The sequence below is a fragment of the Mustela nigripes genome, chromosome 9 (genome assembly GCF_022355385.1).
Source record: "Mustela nigripes isolate SB6536 chromosome 9, MUSNIG.SB6536, whole genome shotgun sequence".
NCBI classification, from domain to species: Eukaryota; Metazoa; Chordata; class Mammalia; order Carnivora; family Mustelidae; genus Mustela; species Mustela nigripes.
The window spans coordinates 9,645,557-9,661,535 of NC_081565.1; the positions used below are offsets into that span (position 1 = coordinate 9,645,557).

At 41.3% G+C, this 15,979-nt stretch overlaps 2 protein-coding genes across 5 annotated transcripts; one reads left to right on the forward strand and one right to left on the reverse strand.

Annotated features, from left to right (window-relative positions):
• Positions 1 to 2,726: 2,726 nt before the first annotated feature.
• On the reverse strand, positions 2,727 to 9,509 carry LOC132024421 (hypoxanthine-guanine phosphoribosyltransferase-like). 3 transcript variants are annotated; one of them, XM_059410816.1, is made up of 3 exons: positions 8,889 to 9,320; positions 5,896 to 6,040; positions 2,727 to 3,938 (listed from the first exon to the last, which is right to left on the reverse strand). In XM_059410816.1, exon 3 carries the CDS (start codon positions 3,844 to 3,846, stop codon positions 3,166 to 3,168), a length of 681 nt encoding a protein of 226 aa, XP_059266799.1. In that variant the 5' UTR covers positions 3,847 to 3,938; positions 5,896 to 6,040; positions 8,889 to 9,320; the 3' UTR covers positions 2,727 to 3,165. The 3 variants fall into 3 exon arrangements, with proteins under 3 accessions (XP_059266799.1, XP_059266800.1, XP_059266798.1); XM_059410817.1 differs by lacking the exons at positions 5,896 to 6,040; positions 8,889 to 9,320 and adding an exon at positions 9,332 to 9,509; XM_059410815.1 differs by lacking the exon at positions 5,896 to 6,040.
• Positions 9,510 to 9,606: 97 nt separating this feature from the next.
• HSPA5 (heat shock protein family A (Hsp70) member 5) lies at positions 9,607 to 14,291 on the forward strand. Of its 2 annotated transcripts, XM_059410813.1 has the most exons (9): positions 9,607 to 9,697; positions 9,779 to 9,998; positions 10,103 to 10,334; positions 10,760 to 10,897; positions 11,427 to 11,539; positions 11,626 to 12,016; positions 12,189 to 12,426; positions 12,778 to 12,945; positions 13,386 to 14,291. In XM_059410813.1, the coding sequence occupies exons 2-9, from the start codon at positions 9,877 to 9,879 to the stop codon at positions 13,946 to 13,948; spliced, it is 1,965 nt and encodes a 654-aa protein (XP_059266796.1). In that variant the 5' UTR covers positions 9,607 to 9,697; positions 9,779 to 9,876; the 3' UTR covers positions 13,949 to 14,291. The 2 variants fall into 2 exon arrangements, with proteins under 2 accessions (XP_059266796.1, XP_059266797.1); XM_059410814.1 differs by having other exon boundaries at positions 9,676 to 9,998.
• The last annotated feature ends 1,688 nt before the right edge of the window (positions 14,292 to 15,979 follow it).

Here is a 15,979-nt window from a genome sequence, read left to right on the forward strand (position 1 = left end):
TCAATCATTCTGAACCCTACTCTGCCATCTATAAATCAGTTTTCCATTTTTAGGCAGTTTTCCATTTTTCCCCCTACAGCACACCCCAGGAACATAACCCCCACATTAGAACAATGGATCACTACAACAGTAATCCTTTTTTTAAAAAAGGATTTTATTTATTTGAGAGAGAGAGATGGTGAGCCTGAGCGGGGGTAGGAGCCAAGGGAGAGGAAGCAGCAGATTTCTGGCTGAGCAGGAGCAGGATGTGGGGCCTGATCCCAGGAGCCGAAGGCAGATATTTAACCAACTGAGCCACCCAGGTGCATCTACAACAGTAATTCTTGTGGAATATGTGGCAGGTGGTATTCTCAACATCTTTTACGCATAGAGAAATGAACTCAAGAGGTGAACAGATGCTCAAAATCAATAAATAATAACCTCGGAGGGCACAGAACCCCATCTTATTTACCACTGTCCCTCTGGAACCTGGCATACCACCTATGATGTAATACATATTTTTGTACCTTTTTTTAAATGAATGAGATGAATAAAGAGTGAACCCTGGCTAAAGCTCTTTCCACTACGCCTCTCAGCCTTCCCTGATATACACAGACATTAAGTTACATATTTGTAGTTACGAAATTCATACTGATCTTGATTAGAACTCTGTTTTTCAGATTTCTAACTCCATACTCTCCATAAAACTACTTTGCTGCAGAATCAGAGTGCACTGACAAACTCAGAATTAAAAAAAAAAAAAGAAAAGTTCCTGGGGCGCCTTGGTGGCTCTGTTGGTTGAGCATCTGCCTTTGGCTCATGTCATTGTCTCAGTGTCCGGGATGGAGCCCCAAATGGAATTCCCTGCTCAGTGGGCTCTTCTTCTCCCTCTGCCCCTCCCCCCGCTCATGCTCTCTCTTTCAAAATAAGTACAACTCTTTAAAAAAAAAAATTCAATGCTAAAAGCTAACTGAACCATTACATTCACTGTATTTGTTTTTTAAAATTCATTTTCAAACAAGTAATACAGAAATTCTTGACCTTAAAAGATGTATACAATGAAGTCAAGAAAATCCTCTTGATTCCCGTCCAATTCCACCCAGAGGGAGCCACTCTTGTCAGTGGTAGGTATCTGTCTAGACTATGGGGGAGGGGTTTAACACAAACAGAATCACGTTGTACATACCATTCTGTTCTTTTCATTTAAAAATAAATTGAGCTTCATTCCATATCACTACATAAAAATCTACCTCAGCTTTGAAACTTTGCAAACTATTTCCATAGTATCACCTACCATAGTTGATTTGGCATCCCCTATTGAGTTTGACATTTAGGTTGACTGTACATTCTGAATAACAAAAAGATAAATGTGAACTAATGAGGTTATTTTTTAACATAGTTCAAAAAATATTTAAGGGAAAACTTTTTTTTTTAAAGCTCTGGCAATCTGCAAAACAACAACAAAAAAAAAATCCAGAAACACATGCAGGGAAGCTGTTCGACACAGGTGGCAGATAGTATTTCTTTATAAAATGCTTTTTGCCCTTTGGAATAGCCCAGCTGCAAGCAAAGGACAAGACTACAGGCATAACCTTACTCCATATTCTGGGCCCTTGGTTGTCCTACACTGGCCCCCACTGGCAGACTCAGAAATAGTAGCAGCACTCAGAAGTGGATATACTATGAAATTGATGGAGATTATGATTTAGGGCCCCTCATTCACCTGGGGATTCTTCCAAGGCCCAGGCAATTCAGTCAATATGATTTTGTAACATTTGCTAAAAAATTTTTAATTATTGGCTAAGTTAAGGACAGATAACAGCCTGAAACTTGAGAATACTGAAAACGAGGAAAAAGACGCCTGTAGAACAGAGTCATAAATTAGGCAACTTGTACTTCAGCACAGTGAAATCTACTATAAACCTCATCCTTCCAAGGTGTCTTGGTGGCTTAGCTGGTAAGTGCCCGACTCTTGATCTCAGGGTCATGAGTTCAAGCCTTAACAAAACAAAGCAAAACAAAAAAATACCTTATCAGGCATGTCCAGACTGATTGGGAGCTGTCATGTTAACACATCAAATTTTGGTATACTACCTGTATTCGTTTTAACCTATGACTATAACGTATGAAATATGTTTATGTAATTATATCTTTTTTAAAAAGATTTTATTCATTCATTCGAGAGACAGTGAAAGGAATAGAAGTCACAGAGGGAGAAGCAGAGTCACCACTAAATGGAGAGCCCAACAGGGGACTCAATCCCAGGACCCCGAGATCATGAACTGAGCTGAAGGCAGACCCTTTAGCAACTGAGCCACCCAGGCACCCCAAAGTAATGTATCTTAAACTTATCTTTCACTGACCTTTGATGTTCTCTCGTATTACTTTTATTGTTTTAGGTATTTTGGAATTTATTGATTTGTATTTAAAATAAACTGTTGAGGGGCGCCTGGATGGTTCAGTGGGTTAAGCCGCTGCCTTCGGCTCAGGTCATGATCTCAGGGTCCTGGGATCGAGTCCTGCATCGGGCTCTCTGCTCAGCAAGGAGCCCGTTTCCTCCTCTCTCTCTGCCTGCCTCTCTCTGCCTACTTGTGATCTCTGTCAAATAAATAAATAAAATCTTTAAAAAATAATAATAATAATAAAAATAAAAATAAAATAAACTGTTGACAAAGATTCACCAGAAATAATCTGAACAAGCAGAAAAATACAGTTAATACTACTGAAACACTAAAATAATTCCAGGACACATGGTTTTATCCAAGAAAACAATACCTCTTAAATGCTGTCATTGATACAAAAACTGACTGCTTCTTTAAACACAGTGGCATAATCAACAATATTCAATCACTTCTGTTTTTTTCCTGAATACATAAAAATTAAAATGCCAATTAAAAATGAATCTTCTCTTTAAATGTTTCCTACAAATACAATTTCAATACTTTCATCCAACAGTGGTGTGGTTGAAGAGATTTTTCATTCATAAGTTAAACAATCCACCCAAACAGAACTGATACTCTAGAGGTTCATAATGCAAATAAAGACTTTAGGAATGCAGCAAAAGACATTTCTAACAAACATACCAAACAGATAAAATTCTCAGAAGATACATGCAAGAAGCCCCTCTAAGCAGCTGGCCACAGAACTAGAACATTTAACCATTTTACTATTGATTTAAATGGGACTCTAAATGTTTCCAGAACTCTCATCTTGGGCTTTGTATTTTGCTTTTCCACTTTCACTAATGACACAAACATGATTCAAATCCCGGAAATATTCATTATAGTCAAGGGCATATCCTACAACAAACTTGTCTGGAATTTCAAATCCAACAAAGTCTGGTCTGTATCCAATACTGTGAGGAGTCCTTTTCACCAGCAAACTTGCAACCTTGACCATCTTTGGATTATACTGCTGGACCAAGGAAAGCAAGGTTTGCATTGTTTTGCCTGTTTCAATTATATCTTCAACAATCAAGACATTCTTTCCAGTTAAAGTTGAAAGATCATCTCCACCAATTACTTTTATGTCCCTTGTTGACTGGTCATTACAGTAGCTTTTCAGTCTAATAAAGTCTACAGTCATAGGAATGGATCTATCACTATTTCTGTTCAGTGCTTTAATGTAATCCAGCAGGTCAGCAAAGAATTTATAACCCCCCTTGAGCACACAGAGGGCTACAATGTGATGGCTTCCCATCTCCTTCATCACATCTCGCGCAAGCCGTTCCGTCCTGTCCATAATTAATCCATGAGGAATAAACACCTTTTCCAAATCCTGAGCGTAATGATTAGGTATACAAAATAAATCTAGGTCATAACCTGGTTCATCATCACTAATCACAATGCTGGGGCTTCGGGTTGCCATAACGGAGCTGGCTGGTGCGTGGACTGAAAGCAGTTCTCTTCTGTATTACTTTTAGTTTTAGCTCTTAAAGGTTTTTCAAGCTCAGTAAATTCCTGATAGATAAACAGGGATTTTTTTTTAAATAACAAGAAAATGTAGACAAAAAAGTAACATACTTAAAATTTACTCTTTGAAAATCATAGGTATCAATAATTTTAATAGCCACATTTCATCATCTTGAAGTAACATAATTTATCATTTCAAAACAAAATTATTCATTTCCAATAAATATTAAATACTAAATTCATGCAATTTTTTAAAAAATTCTAGAATATAGAAATTGAGATTTAAGACCTTGTAAAGCATATTTTAAAATAATGGCATAGTATTATCATACTGTTAAATAACTTACTTTTCTTACTTAACAAGATATAATAGGTTTGTTTTGCCAACTTGACAAGCTAATTCTAAAGTTTATATGGAAATACAAGTACCAAGAAAAGCAAGACACTCCTAAGGTGGAAGGACATGTTCTACTGGATTATCAAGCTATAGTAATTAAGACAGAAGCTAATATGATAAATGGTAAAATTCTAAAGACCGGAACAACAAAGAAAAGTTAACTTTTTTATGGAAGAGAAATTAGGATCAGCTGGGGTGAAAAAGTGAGGACTTCTGGTGCTGACAACATTCTTTCTCTTAATTTGGATATTGAATACCTAGGGATTTATTTTCTTGATTAAATTATAAAATTATTTTATATTTATAATTATATAATTATAGCAGTTATTATATATGTTATAGCATATAATATTTAAAATTATAGATTCTTATTAAATAACAAATATTATTAATGACTATTCATTAAACTGTATACATGCATTTCATGTACTTTTCTGTATTCACATTGCAATTTGTAATAAAAAGTTAAGATATGTAAAACATCCAGCACATAGTAAATATCCAATTAAGGGTAGCTACTATTGCCATTAAAAAAAAAAAAGAAGGCAGTGGATTTGTGACAATCTTTAACTGGATGAAAACAACCATGTATGTAGCATTCTCCATCACTATTTTTAAATTAGGAATACACACACACACACACATACACACACAATGCATATGAATATGAATAAAACCTCTCTAGGCTACACAGGAAAGTGGTGATGGTGGTTATCTTTACCAGTAGAGGAGTAAGGCTGGGGTAGGGTGGCCGGCAGACTTATTATACATTGTACCCTTTGGATTTTGTACCACATACATATATTTCCTATTTTAATTTATTTTTAAGCATTTATTTATTTAAGTAATCGTTACAGCTAACATGGGGCTTGAAGTTGCACACTCCTCTGAGCCAGGCAGATACCCCTATTTTAAAAATTTAGAGATTTAGGATATATACTGTCACTCAAATATCATTCAGGTTCTATAGAGGTAGCTCTTTATACTTAGTAGCTTATTTTACTTCAACAGAAAATTTAAAACAGAAGAAAAATTAAGATATTTTCTCTGGAAAATGAAAAGGCTTCAGTCAATCAAATACAGGCGTGCCTGGGTGGCTCAGTTTGTTAAGCATCTGCCTTCCACTCAGTTCATGGTCCCAGGGTCCTGGGATGGAGCCCGACATGGGGCTACCTGCTCACCGGGGAGTCTGCTTCTCCCTCTGCCTCTCCCACTGCTTGGCCTGCTTTCCCTCAAATAAAAATCTTAAAAAAAAAAAAAAAGAAATTAAAAATTTTTTTAAAAAACAATAAAATACCTTTATAACAGCCTTTGTGAGGAAGCAAAATTGTATACATTTTACACACTACTGAACAGAGCCTCGGAGAGATTAAGTGACTTGCCCTAATCATAGCTCGTTCGGTGATAGAACTATAACTAGTATTTATGCTTCCAAACCTCATGTGCTTTTCTCTCAATCACACTATCTGACACAGCATGCCTTCCTAAATGTCTTCCACCAGGGGAGCCGGGGGAGTAAAGAAGATGCACTATTTGCAGCTTCTCATTTGTGTGTGAGGAGGGTTCCCTATTAACCAGAAAATTCTCTTTTAAAAAGTCAAGGGTCACCTGTGTGGCTCAGTTGATTAAGCATCTGCCTTCAGCTCAGATCATGATCCTGGGTTCCTAAGAGCCCCTCGTTGGGCTCTCTGCTCAGTGGGGAGCCTGCTTCTCCCTCTCTCTCTGCAGCTCCACCTGCTTGTGCTCCCTTTTTCTGTCAAATAAATAAAATCCTTTAAAAAAAAAAAGTCAAAACAAAGAAAACTAATTGCATAACACATTGCACTTTCAAAAGCACACATACACACAAAAAAGCTACATGATTTATACCTAGTATTGTTCCTGGCTCAGGTGTCGGGAAGATATTTTTGTTTTACTCCTCACTTGTTTAATAAAGTTAAGGCCCAGTCTCTCTTTTCTTTTCTTTTTTTTTTTTTTTAAGATTTTATTTATTTATTTGACAGAGAGAGAGATAGCACAGAGAGGCAGGCAGATGGGGAGGGAGAAACAGGCTCCCCGCTGAGCAGAGAGCCGGACGTGGGGCTCGATCCCAGGACCCTGGGATCATGACCCGAGCCAAAGGCAGAGGCCTTAACCCATTGAGCCACCCAGGCGCCCCTAGATTTTATTTTTTTAAAGTAATCTCTACACCCAGTGTGGGACTCCAAGATCTCACATTACAACCCCAAGATCAAGAATTACATGCTCTACTGACTGAGCCAGCCAGGCACTCCTACAATCAGAGTTTTCTTGAAGTAAATGCTCTAAGAAAAGGGAGGTTCAGGGTTCTAAGGGCTGAGTCTCTTAATAAAAAAGACATCTATCTAACCATATAAGAAAGTAATTAGAGCACTTAAAAAAATATTTCCAAAAATATGTCAGATTCAACATAATTACCACACATTATTTCCCATTGAAAGAAATCTTGAAAATTCATTCTCAAGAGATGGGTTTCTTAAAGAGCTTCTAAAATTTCTTCTCATGGTATAGTCACATGATTAATAGCATTCCTATTACCCTACAACTTCCCACAGACTTTTATACACAGTATCTTATCTGATCCTTGAAACAAGATGCTAAAGCCAACAGGACAGAAATCCCTGACATACAACAGATACAAATACTGAGGCTCTGGTAGGTTTGTTCCCCCAGGTCATGTACCTTATCTTTTAGTTGAATATTCTCCCCAACAGAGGATGTGGAAAATTCTCAGTTATCAGGGTCTAAACATTCAATTTGTCAATTACATAAGTCTTTTCCTTTTCCTTCCTGTTGTATGCTTATAATTCCCTTTCAGAAAGGAAAATTTAAGAACTAAATGACATCCAATCCTGATCAATCTTAACTCTGTTTAGCTGAGATCAGATGGGAAATAGAAATCTACTTTCTTACCCATAAGAGCGTTAAGTCAAATGAGCTGGTTTAAATTACTGGATAAAAATCTACATTTGTAGATTTTTGTAGATTGTAGATTTTGATGGGATACACTCATCAAAATACTTGTAAACTATTAACTACTCTATACCCTAAATGAGATATAAATCTTATAAACCCAAAGCTCAGGATGATCATCTAAACCACAGAAATTAAAAATCAAATTGCCAAGGCTCAAATCCTGGCTCTCTATTTAAGCTGTGTAATCTCCTGGGCAAGTTTCTTCACCTCTTGGGGCTTCTTCACATTCCTTAGCTCTAAAATAAGGGTTTAAAAAAATGCTTTCATAAAAATTGAAAGATAATGCACATAAAGTGTTTGTTTAGCAAAGTGTCTAGTGCTTAGTTAAGTACTGATAATTTGGCACCAATACTATTATTCAGGAAACTAGATTTACCTATGCATTTTTCTATTCAATCCATAAAATATCACACTTCGGGTTATACAGTAACATATCCCTAATAAACTTGGTTTTAAAAAGATATTACAACCACCAAAATACTCATTCCCCTTGGGAGTTAGCCAGATATCACTTATCTAAGTCTTAGGAAAAAGAGTTACAAAAGATTACTCCATCTATCAATGATAAGGCTGAAACTGAGAGCTTTGCTTTTAAAGGAAATAGATGTTACATATACAAAGTTTGTTTGAAATGATATGAAGCTGTAAAGTGGCTAGATGGTAATTTCTATTTTAATAATGGACTGATGCAATCTACAGAGGGTCAGTATTACGGCAGTATTACAAGCCCTGTTGTAAGATGGGTGATGCAACTTCAATAGTCAATTCTGAGTCACCAGCATAACCTTTGAGAAGCAGTGAAGGAGAAAGGAAAAATTCTTGAGTACTGACTCCTAAGCTGAACATCTTAGTAAACCCTGTGTAAGATGTTTCAGTCCTATTTGGACAAGGTATGATGAATACCATGAATCTCAAGAATACATTTAGTGGAAAATGTATTATATGTATATATTAAATGTATTATATTATATGTATCTATTAGTGGAGCAGTTCCTCCAAAAAGATCTGTTGAATGAACTATTAAAAAAAAAAAAAAAAAACTGAGAGCATTGGCTATGAAGCCAAGCTGACTTGGATATCCACTCTAAGTGCATCACTCACCAGCTCTATGACTTTAAGCTACTTTTTAAATATTTCAGTCCCAATTTTCTCATCTGCAAAATGGGAAATGCAAGTATTAAACTGTAAGGACTGAACAACATAGGAAACCAAACAATGGGCGGCACACAGTAAGTCTACAGTAAATAGCAGCGTCTATTATTTTTTGCTACAGGTTGTTCTACGAGAGTAAAGGCGATCTCAGAAAAGTCTTTCTCTATCAAATGGGTTCAAGCACACTCTGACCTTTTCCAGGAAGAGTGAAGTCAGAAAGGTATCAAGAATAAAGGACGGGGAACACCTTGCAAATGATAATCCGGGGCCACAAAGGAAAAAAATAAAAAGAAGAAGAAAAAAAAAAAAAAGATGAGCAGAGAAGGAGAGCTAGAAAAATGATACATCCCACGGTGGGAGCGATGGCATTAGTAAGCTCTTCAGGAGAGGGCTGCCACACCGGGGTGGGGACTCGGGGCGAGGAGGCAGTTACTTTGGCCAGGCCTGTGACTTACCGTGGGGTAGGGTAATGTGGAGCAGCCCGGTATAAATAAAGATAGGTGGCTAGGGAGAGCAGGGCCGACAGAATGGCTAGCAGCCACGATCTGCGGCCGAGCGGTGCTCCGGCCAGGACCCAGCTCGAGGGCTGCGGGCTGGAGAACGACAAAAAGCCCTGAGGCTCGGACACCCCAGAACCGTAGCGGCTATAAAGGGCAAAGAAATTTCTTCTGAGGTGATCACAGCATCTACGCTGAGACCTGCCTGCCTGGGACGGGCTGGAAGCTGGGAAAAGCAAGAGCCGCTTCCCGCCCCAAGATGAAGGACGGAGGAGGGACAAGCAGACAGGGGAGAACGAGAAGCAAAAGACCCAAATTCCACCGCCTCGAGGGAATCACGCAGGGCTCACTAGCCTCGGCCCCCCGGGGCCCAGCGTGGAAGGCGGGACTTCTGCCGTTACCTGCGGAAACGGCCTCCGGGTGAGAGGTCGCATGAGGGACAGGCAGCTGCTGAACCAGTGAGGCCTGCGCCTGGAGCGGATGTTGCCTCCCATTGGTGGCTGTCGGGTGCGGCCAGCAGCCAATGAGTCCGCCGGGGGGGCGTAGCGGTGACGTCTGTTGCGGAGGAGGCCGCTTCGAATCGGCGGCGGCCAGCTTGGTGGCCTGGACCAATCAGCGTCCTCCAACGAGCAGGGCCTTCGCCAATCGGTGGCCTCCACGACGGGGCTAGGGGGGAGGGTATATAAGCGGCCTCGGCGACGGCGCGGTCGACGCTGGCTGAGACATCACAGGCTCATCAACTTGGGGGATTTTTGTGAGTCTGAGAGGTAAGCGCCGCGGCCTGTCTTTCCGGACCTGCCCTTCGCCTTGTCTGCTTTGCCTGCTGACCCCGGGCCCTGTACCTTCAGATCAGTAACCTCGGTGCGCTCGGGTGCTGTGGCCTGTGGCTGGATTGCCTGTGACGTCCTGCCAGCCTGCCGACCGACTGGCCTACGGCGCCGGCAAGATGAAGCTGTCCCTGGTGGCTGCGGTGCTGCTGCTGCTCGGCGCGGCGCGGGCCGAGGAGGAGGACAAGAAGGAGGACGTGGGCACGGTGGTGGGGATCGACCTGGGGACCACCTACTCCTGGTGAGTGGGGTTTCTGGAAAGGGGGGAATGGGGCGTGGCCTCCTGGGCCCCTGTGAGAATCACGGTGCTGATTCCTGGCGTTCTTGGTGATTTTTCTCTGCCAGCGTCGGGGTGTTCAAGAACGGCCGCGTGGAGATCATCGCCAACGATCAGGGCAACCGCATCACGCCGTCTTATGTGGCCTTCACTCCGGAAGGGGAGCGTCTGATCGGCGACGCGGCCAAGAACCAGCTCACCTCCAACCCTGAGAACACGGTCTTCGACGCCAAGCGGCTCATCGGCCGCACGTGGAACGACCCGTCCGTGCAGCAGGACATCAAGTTCCTGCCGTTCAAGGTGCGATGGGGCTTTCCTCACCCGAACGGAGGTGGGTGGCTGCGGTCGGGGTGTTTAAGGATTAAGAAGTTGCTGGAAAATGGTGGAGACCACAGGAAGGGCACAGACCTAGTGTGTTGGTAATAACTTTCATTGAGTAATCTTGGCATGTTACAAAACTTGCTAGAAGAAAGCTTGGCCGGCAAAGACATTTCACACGTTAACTGTCCTGTCTCTATCGTTTAGGATTATGAGCCTGACTAAAATTGAGGAGGCTTGTCTTCCTCGGGCACCCATACTCCTTAACCTAGTTCTAGTCAGTATGCGGTTCCAGTCGGCTAAAGTAAACCAAACCATGGGGGAGGAAGTGGGACTCAGACAGCCCTCTGTAAGTTTTCAGTGTTCTTGCTTCCGTGCCTGGAAGTAATAATCGTTCTGTAAAATAGGTGGTTGAGAAGAAGACTAAACCATACATTCAAGTGGATATTGGAGGTGGGCAAACAAAGACATTTGCTCCTGAAGAAATTTCTGCCATGGTTCTCACCAAAATGAAGGAAACTGCAGAGGCTTACTTGGGAAAGAAGGTAAATATTTCTAGAATGATGTTAAGTAATGCTGTTTTTACTATTCTTGATTTATTGTGTAGATGCCTTTGTTGTTTTAATAATTTTGAATCTGAATGATGTCTATGTATATCAGTTTTAATAACTTGCATGTTTTACTGTGGGCCAAACAAAGTATTAAGGACTTTTCATGTATTACCATGTAATGCTTGCAAATCCGTGGGTATAAAATTACATGTTATTATACACACCTAACAAACAAATTGTCTTAGAAACTAAAGTGGTGTTCTTTGGTTTTGTTTTGTTAAGATTTTATTTATTTGACAGAAAGAGATCACAAGTAGGCAGAGGGGCAGGCGGGGGGAGCAGGTGAGCAGAGATGCTTGATGTGGGGCCCGATCCCAGGACTCTTAGATTATGACCTGAGCCGAAGGCAGAGGCTTAACCCACTGAGCCATCCAGACGCCCCTAAAGTGATGTTTTGAGTGCAACTTATATGAGGTAAACTATGTGATAAAATACACTAACTTACCTTTTGTTATTCTGTAAGGTTACCCATGCAGTTGTTACTGTACCAGCCTATTTCAATGATGCCCAACGACAGGCAACCAAAGATGCTGGGACTATTGCCGGATTGAATGTCATGAGGATCATTAATGAGCCGTGAGTGTTAATTCAAAAGCATGGCATATTTGCCAAATCAGGGGAATGTAAACTTAACTTTTTTTTCTTTCTCTTTCTCTTAACAGTACAGCAGCTGCTATTGCTTATGGCTTGGATAAGAGGGAAGGGGAGAAGAATATTCTGGTGTTTGACCTGGGTGGTGGAACTTTTGATGTATCTCTTCTCACCATTGACAATGGTGTCTTCGAAGTCGTAGCTACTAACGGAGATACTCATCTGGGTGGAGAAGACTTTGACCAACGTGTCATGGAACACTTTATCAAACTCTACAAAAAGAAGACTGGCAAAGATGTTAGAAAAGATAACAGAGCTGTGCAGAAACTCCGGCGGGAGGTAGAAAAGGCCAAACGGGCCCTGTCTTCTCAACATCAAGCAAGAATTGAAATTGAGTCTTTCTATGAAGGAGAAGACTTCTCTGAGACTCTGACACGGGCCAAATTTGAAGAGCTAAATATGGTATGTTCTTGGGGTTTTTTTTGTTTTGTTTTGTTTTTGGTGTTTTTTGTTTGTTTGTTTGCTTTGCTAATGGGATCTAGTTAGACTTTGTGTTTAGGGTACTATATTTAGGTATGTAGACAATATCTAGGTACAATAGGCATCATCACAGTAATTGTGTTCTCTATTCTAGGACCTGTTCCGTTCTACCATGAAGCCTGTCCAGAAGGTGCTGGAGGATTCTGACTTAAAGAAGTCTGATATTGATGAAATTGTTCTTGTTGGTGGCTCTACTCGAATCCCAAAGATTCAACAACTGGTTAAAGAGTTCTTCAATGGCAAGGAGCCATCCCGTGGCATCAACCCAGATGAGGCTGTAGCATATGGTGCTGCTGTCCAGGCTGGTGTACTTTCTGGTGATCAAGATACAGGTATGTCCCTGTCACAGCATCTTCCACAGTACTTTCACTTCAGTAGCTTGATAGGTACTTCAATAGCTTGATAGGAAGAGTGTAACTGACTTTTGCTTTACAAGGTAATAGAACATGAGCAACAGGGTCTCACAGCTAGTAAAGGGTAGAGTGAGGACAAGACTTGGCTCAGTTTCAAGATCATTAGCAGCTATATTGAATTCAGTGCTTCTAAAATGATTTTGCATTAGAACCTCACACTAAATGGCAAGATGGAGAAGATAAAGTTACACAGTTCCAGGGGAGACTGCTTGATAGTGCTCTTGTGACTCTTGAATTGGAATTTAACTTTGGTTAACTTTACCTTTGCAGGTGATCTGGTACTGCTTGATGTATGTCCCCTTACACTTGGTATTGAAACTGTGGGAGGCGTCATGACCAAACTGATTCCAAGGAACACCGTGGTGCCCACCAAGAAGTCTCAGATCTTTTCTACAGCTTCTGATAACCAACCAACTGTTACAATCAAGGTCTATGAAGGTAATATCCTACATTTGTGAATGACATAGTATGTTTTTGAGAAGGATGTTTTCTTAATATATTCTATTGAAATGAGAAAGAAAGAAATATTTGCTATTTTCAGACAGGGTCCCTAATATGACTAGTGTTGAGTTTGGTAGAGTCAGCCCCAAAATCTGGTTCTTACCTTGCTATCTGGCACTCTTTGCCTTTAAAAATAACTTCTGAACTGGCTTCTAGAAATGTTGATAATGCTGTAGATGAAATTCAATTAAAAGTTAGTAGTAACTTAATAGTCCTGCTTGCTACTCCTTATAGATCAATACTGACCCACTTCTAGCTTGATAAGCATGCCCTTGCCACTGTAGGCTCTACCAGACTGAAATATAAGGATCCAGATCCACTAATGTTTGTCAGTAACAACTAACAAGTTTTGTGGGTTTTTTTGGTGTATCTTCTAGGTGAACGACCGCTTACAAAAGACAATCACCTTCTGGGAACTTTTGATCTGACTGGAATTCCTCCTGCTCCCCGTGGGGTCCCACAGATTGAAGTTACCTTTGAGATAGATGTGAATGGCATTCTTCGAGTGACAGCCGAAGACAAGGGTACAGGCAACAAAAACAAGATTACAATTACCAATGACCAAAATCGTCTGACACCTGAAGAAATTGAAAGGATGGTTAATGATGCTGAGAAGTTTGCCGAGGAAGACAAAAAGCTCAAGGAGCGCATTGACACCAGAAATGAATTGGAAAGCTATGCCTATTCTCTAAAGAATCAGATTGGAGATAAAGAAAAGCTGGGAGGTAAACTCTCCTCTGAAGATAAGGAGACCATGGAAAAAGCTGTAGAGGAAAAGATTGAATGGCTAGAAAGTCACCAAGATGCTGACATTGAAGATTTCAAAGCTAAAAAGAAGGAACTAGAAGAAATTGTTCAGCCAATTATCAGCAAACTCTATGGAAGTGCAGGCCCTCCCCCAACTGGTGATGAGGAACCAGCAGACAAGGATGAGTTGTAGACATTGCTCTGCTAGTGCTTAAATATTGTAAATACTGGACTCAGGAACTTTCGTTAGAAGAAAATTGAGAGAACTTAAGTCTCGAATGTAATTGGAATCTTCACCTTGGAGTGGAGTTGAAAATGATATAGCCCAAGTGGCTGTTTACTGCTTTTCATTAGCAGTTGCTCACATGTCTTGGGGTGGGGGGAACGGAAGAATTGGCTATCTTAAAACGTGGGTAAAAAAGCTGGGATAGGGTGTGTGTTCACCTTGGAAATGTTCTATTTAACAATTGGGTCATGCGCATCTGGTGTAGGAACTTTTTCTACCATAAGTGACACCAATAAATGTTTGTTATTTACACTGGTCTAATTTTTGTGATAAGCTTCTAATTAAGTCAGTTGCTTCAAGGTTAAATTCTCGCTTGTGTGGAGGGGGGTTGGGGTCTTAAATCTTTCAGGGAATTTTTCTAACGTTAACCTAGTTTAAGAAAGGGGTGGGGGATGCCTGGGTGTCTCGGTTGAGCGTCTGACTCAACTTTTGCTCTGGTCATGATTTCTGTGTTGTGGGGTTGGGTTGTCCCTCTCCCTCTGCGTCTCCACCTTTTCTCCCTCTTCTCCCCTTCCCTCTTTCTCAGATCTTTAAAAAAAAGAGGGAGGGCAGTAGGGAGGGACATCTGGGTGGTACAGTGAGCTAAGCAATCGACTCTTGGTTTTGGGTCAGGCTATGATCTCAGGGTCACGAGGTTGAGCCCCCTTTCAGCTCCGAGCTCAGCACACTGCTTGAGCTCTTCCTGCCCATCTGCCCCTTCCCCAGACGACCCCTCCTACCCCCACTCCCACAATATAAAAATCTTAAAAAGAGGGGCGCCTGGGTGGCTCAGTCAGTTGGGCTCTGCCTTCACCTCAGGTCATGATCCTGAGGTCCTGGGATTAAACCCCAGATCGGGCTCTCTCTCCACCAGAGTCTGCTTCTCCACCTCCCTCTGCTCCTTCACATAAGCACTCTCCCTCCCTGTTGAATAAATAAAATCTTCAGAAATTTTAAAAAGGGACAGGAAAGGAAAACATTCTTACCTAGGCAAGGGTCATTTTATAGTGCCCAAGGGTGGAGTTGTCTTGAATGTAGTTGAAACTTCCAATTTCCCCTTTAAAACTTTCTAGTGGCTTTTTATCACCAATGCTTTACAGCTGCTATTCTAAGACTTGGTATGAGTGACGGATCACAGATGTTAACTTTACACACCGGGACTCAGTTCATAACTTTAGGATACAAAGGTGTATTTTAAAACCTGGATGGTGCAGTTGGTTAGGTGTCTTAGACTCCTGGTTTTGGCTCAGGTCCTAATCTCAGGGTTGTGAGATTGAGCCTCTGCTATGTCAGGATCTCCCTCTCCAAAATGTCTCATTAGTGGTCTGGAGTGGGATCTAGGGTGGTGATCCTGAAACCATTTGAAGCCCTACTACAATTGTGGATCAAAGGCAGTCATTTGTTTCAAAAGAGGTTCAAGATTACTTTGGCTCCCTGAGGAAACAAATGATCTAAATGAATAATTTGTGATCAATAAAGGGCAGGCTCTCTGGTGCTAATAAGAAATCCAATACTGCTCAAGGATAAGTAATTTATAGGTGAGCAACCAGCTGAAAGGTTAATTGGCTAACTGTGGCGGAAATGAAACCTGAGGGCTTGCGTGATTATTTTACTCAGGCCCAGACCCCGCTACAGTGCCCCGGAAGCATTTGGACAAGCCTAGAGCGTAATACGGAAGGTCTTCAGGCCAAATTCCACACAAACCTTAAAAGTGATCTGCAGGGGGCGCCTGGGTGGCTCAGTGGGTTAAGCCTCTGCCTTCAGCTCCTGTCATGATCTCAGGGTCCTGGGATTGGGCCCTACAGCGGTCTCTGCTCAGCGGGGATCCTGCTTTCCCCCGTCTCTCTCTGCCTGCCTCTCTGTCTACTTGTGACCTCTGTCAAATACATAAATAAATCTTAAAAAAAAAAAAAGTGATCTGCAGTGCTGGGTGCTGTGGTGTTAGCCGCGGTTGGGAAA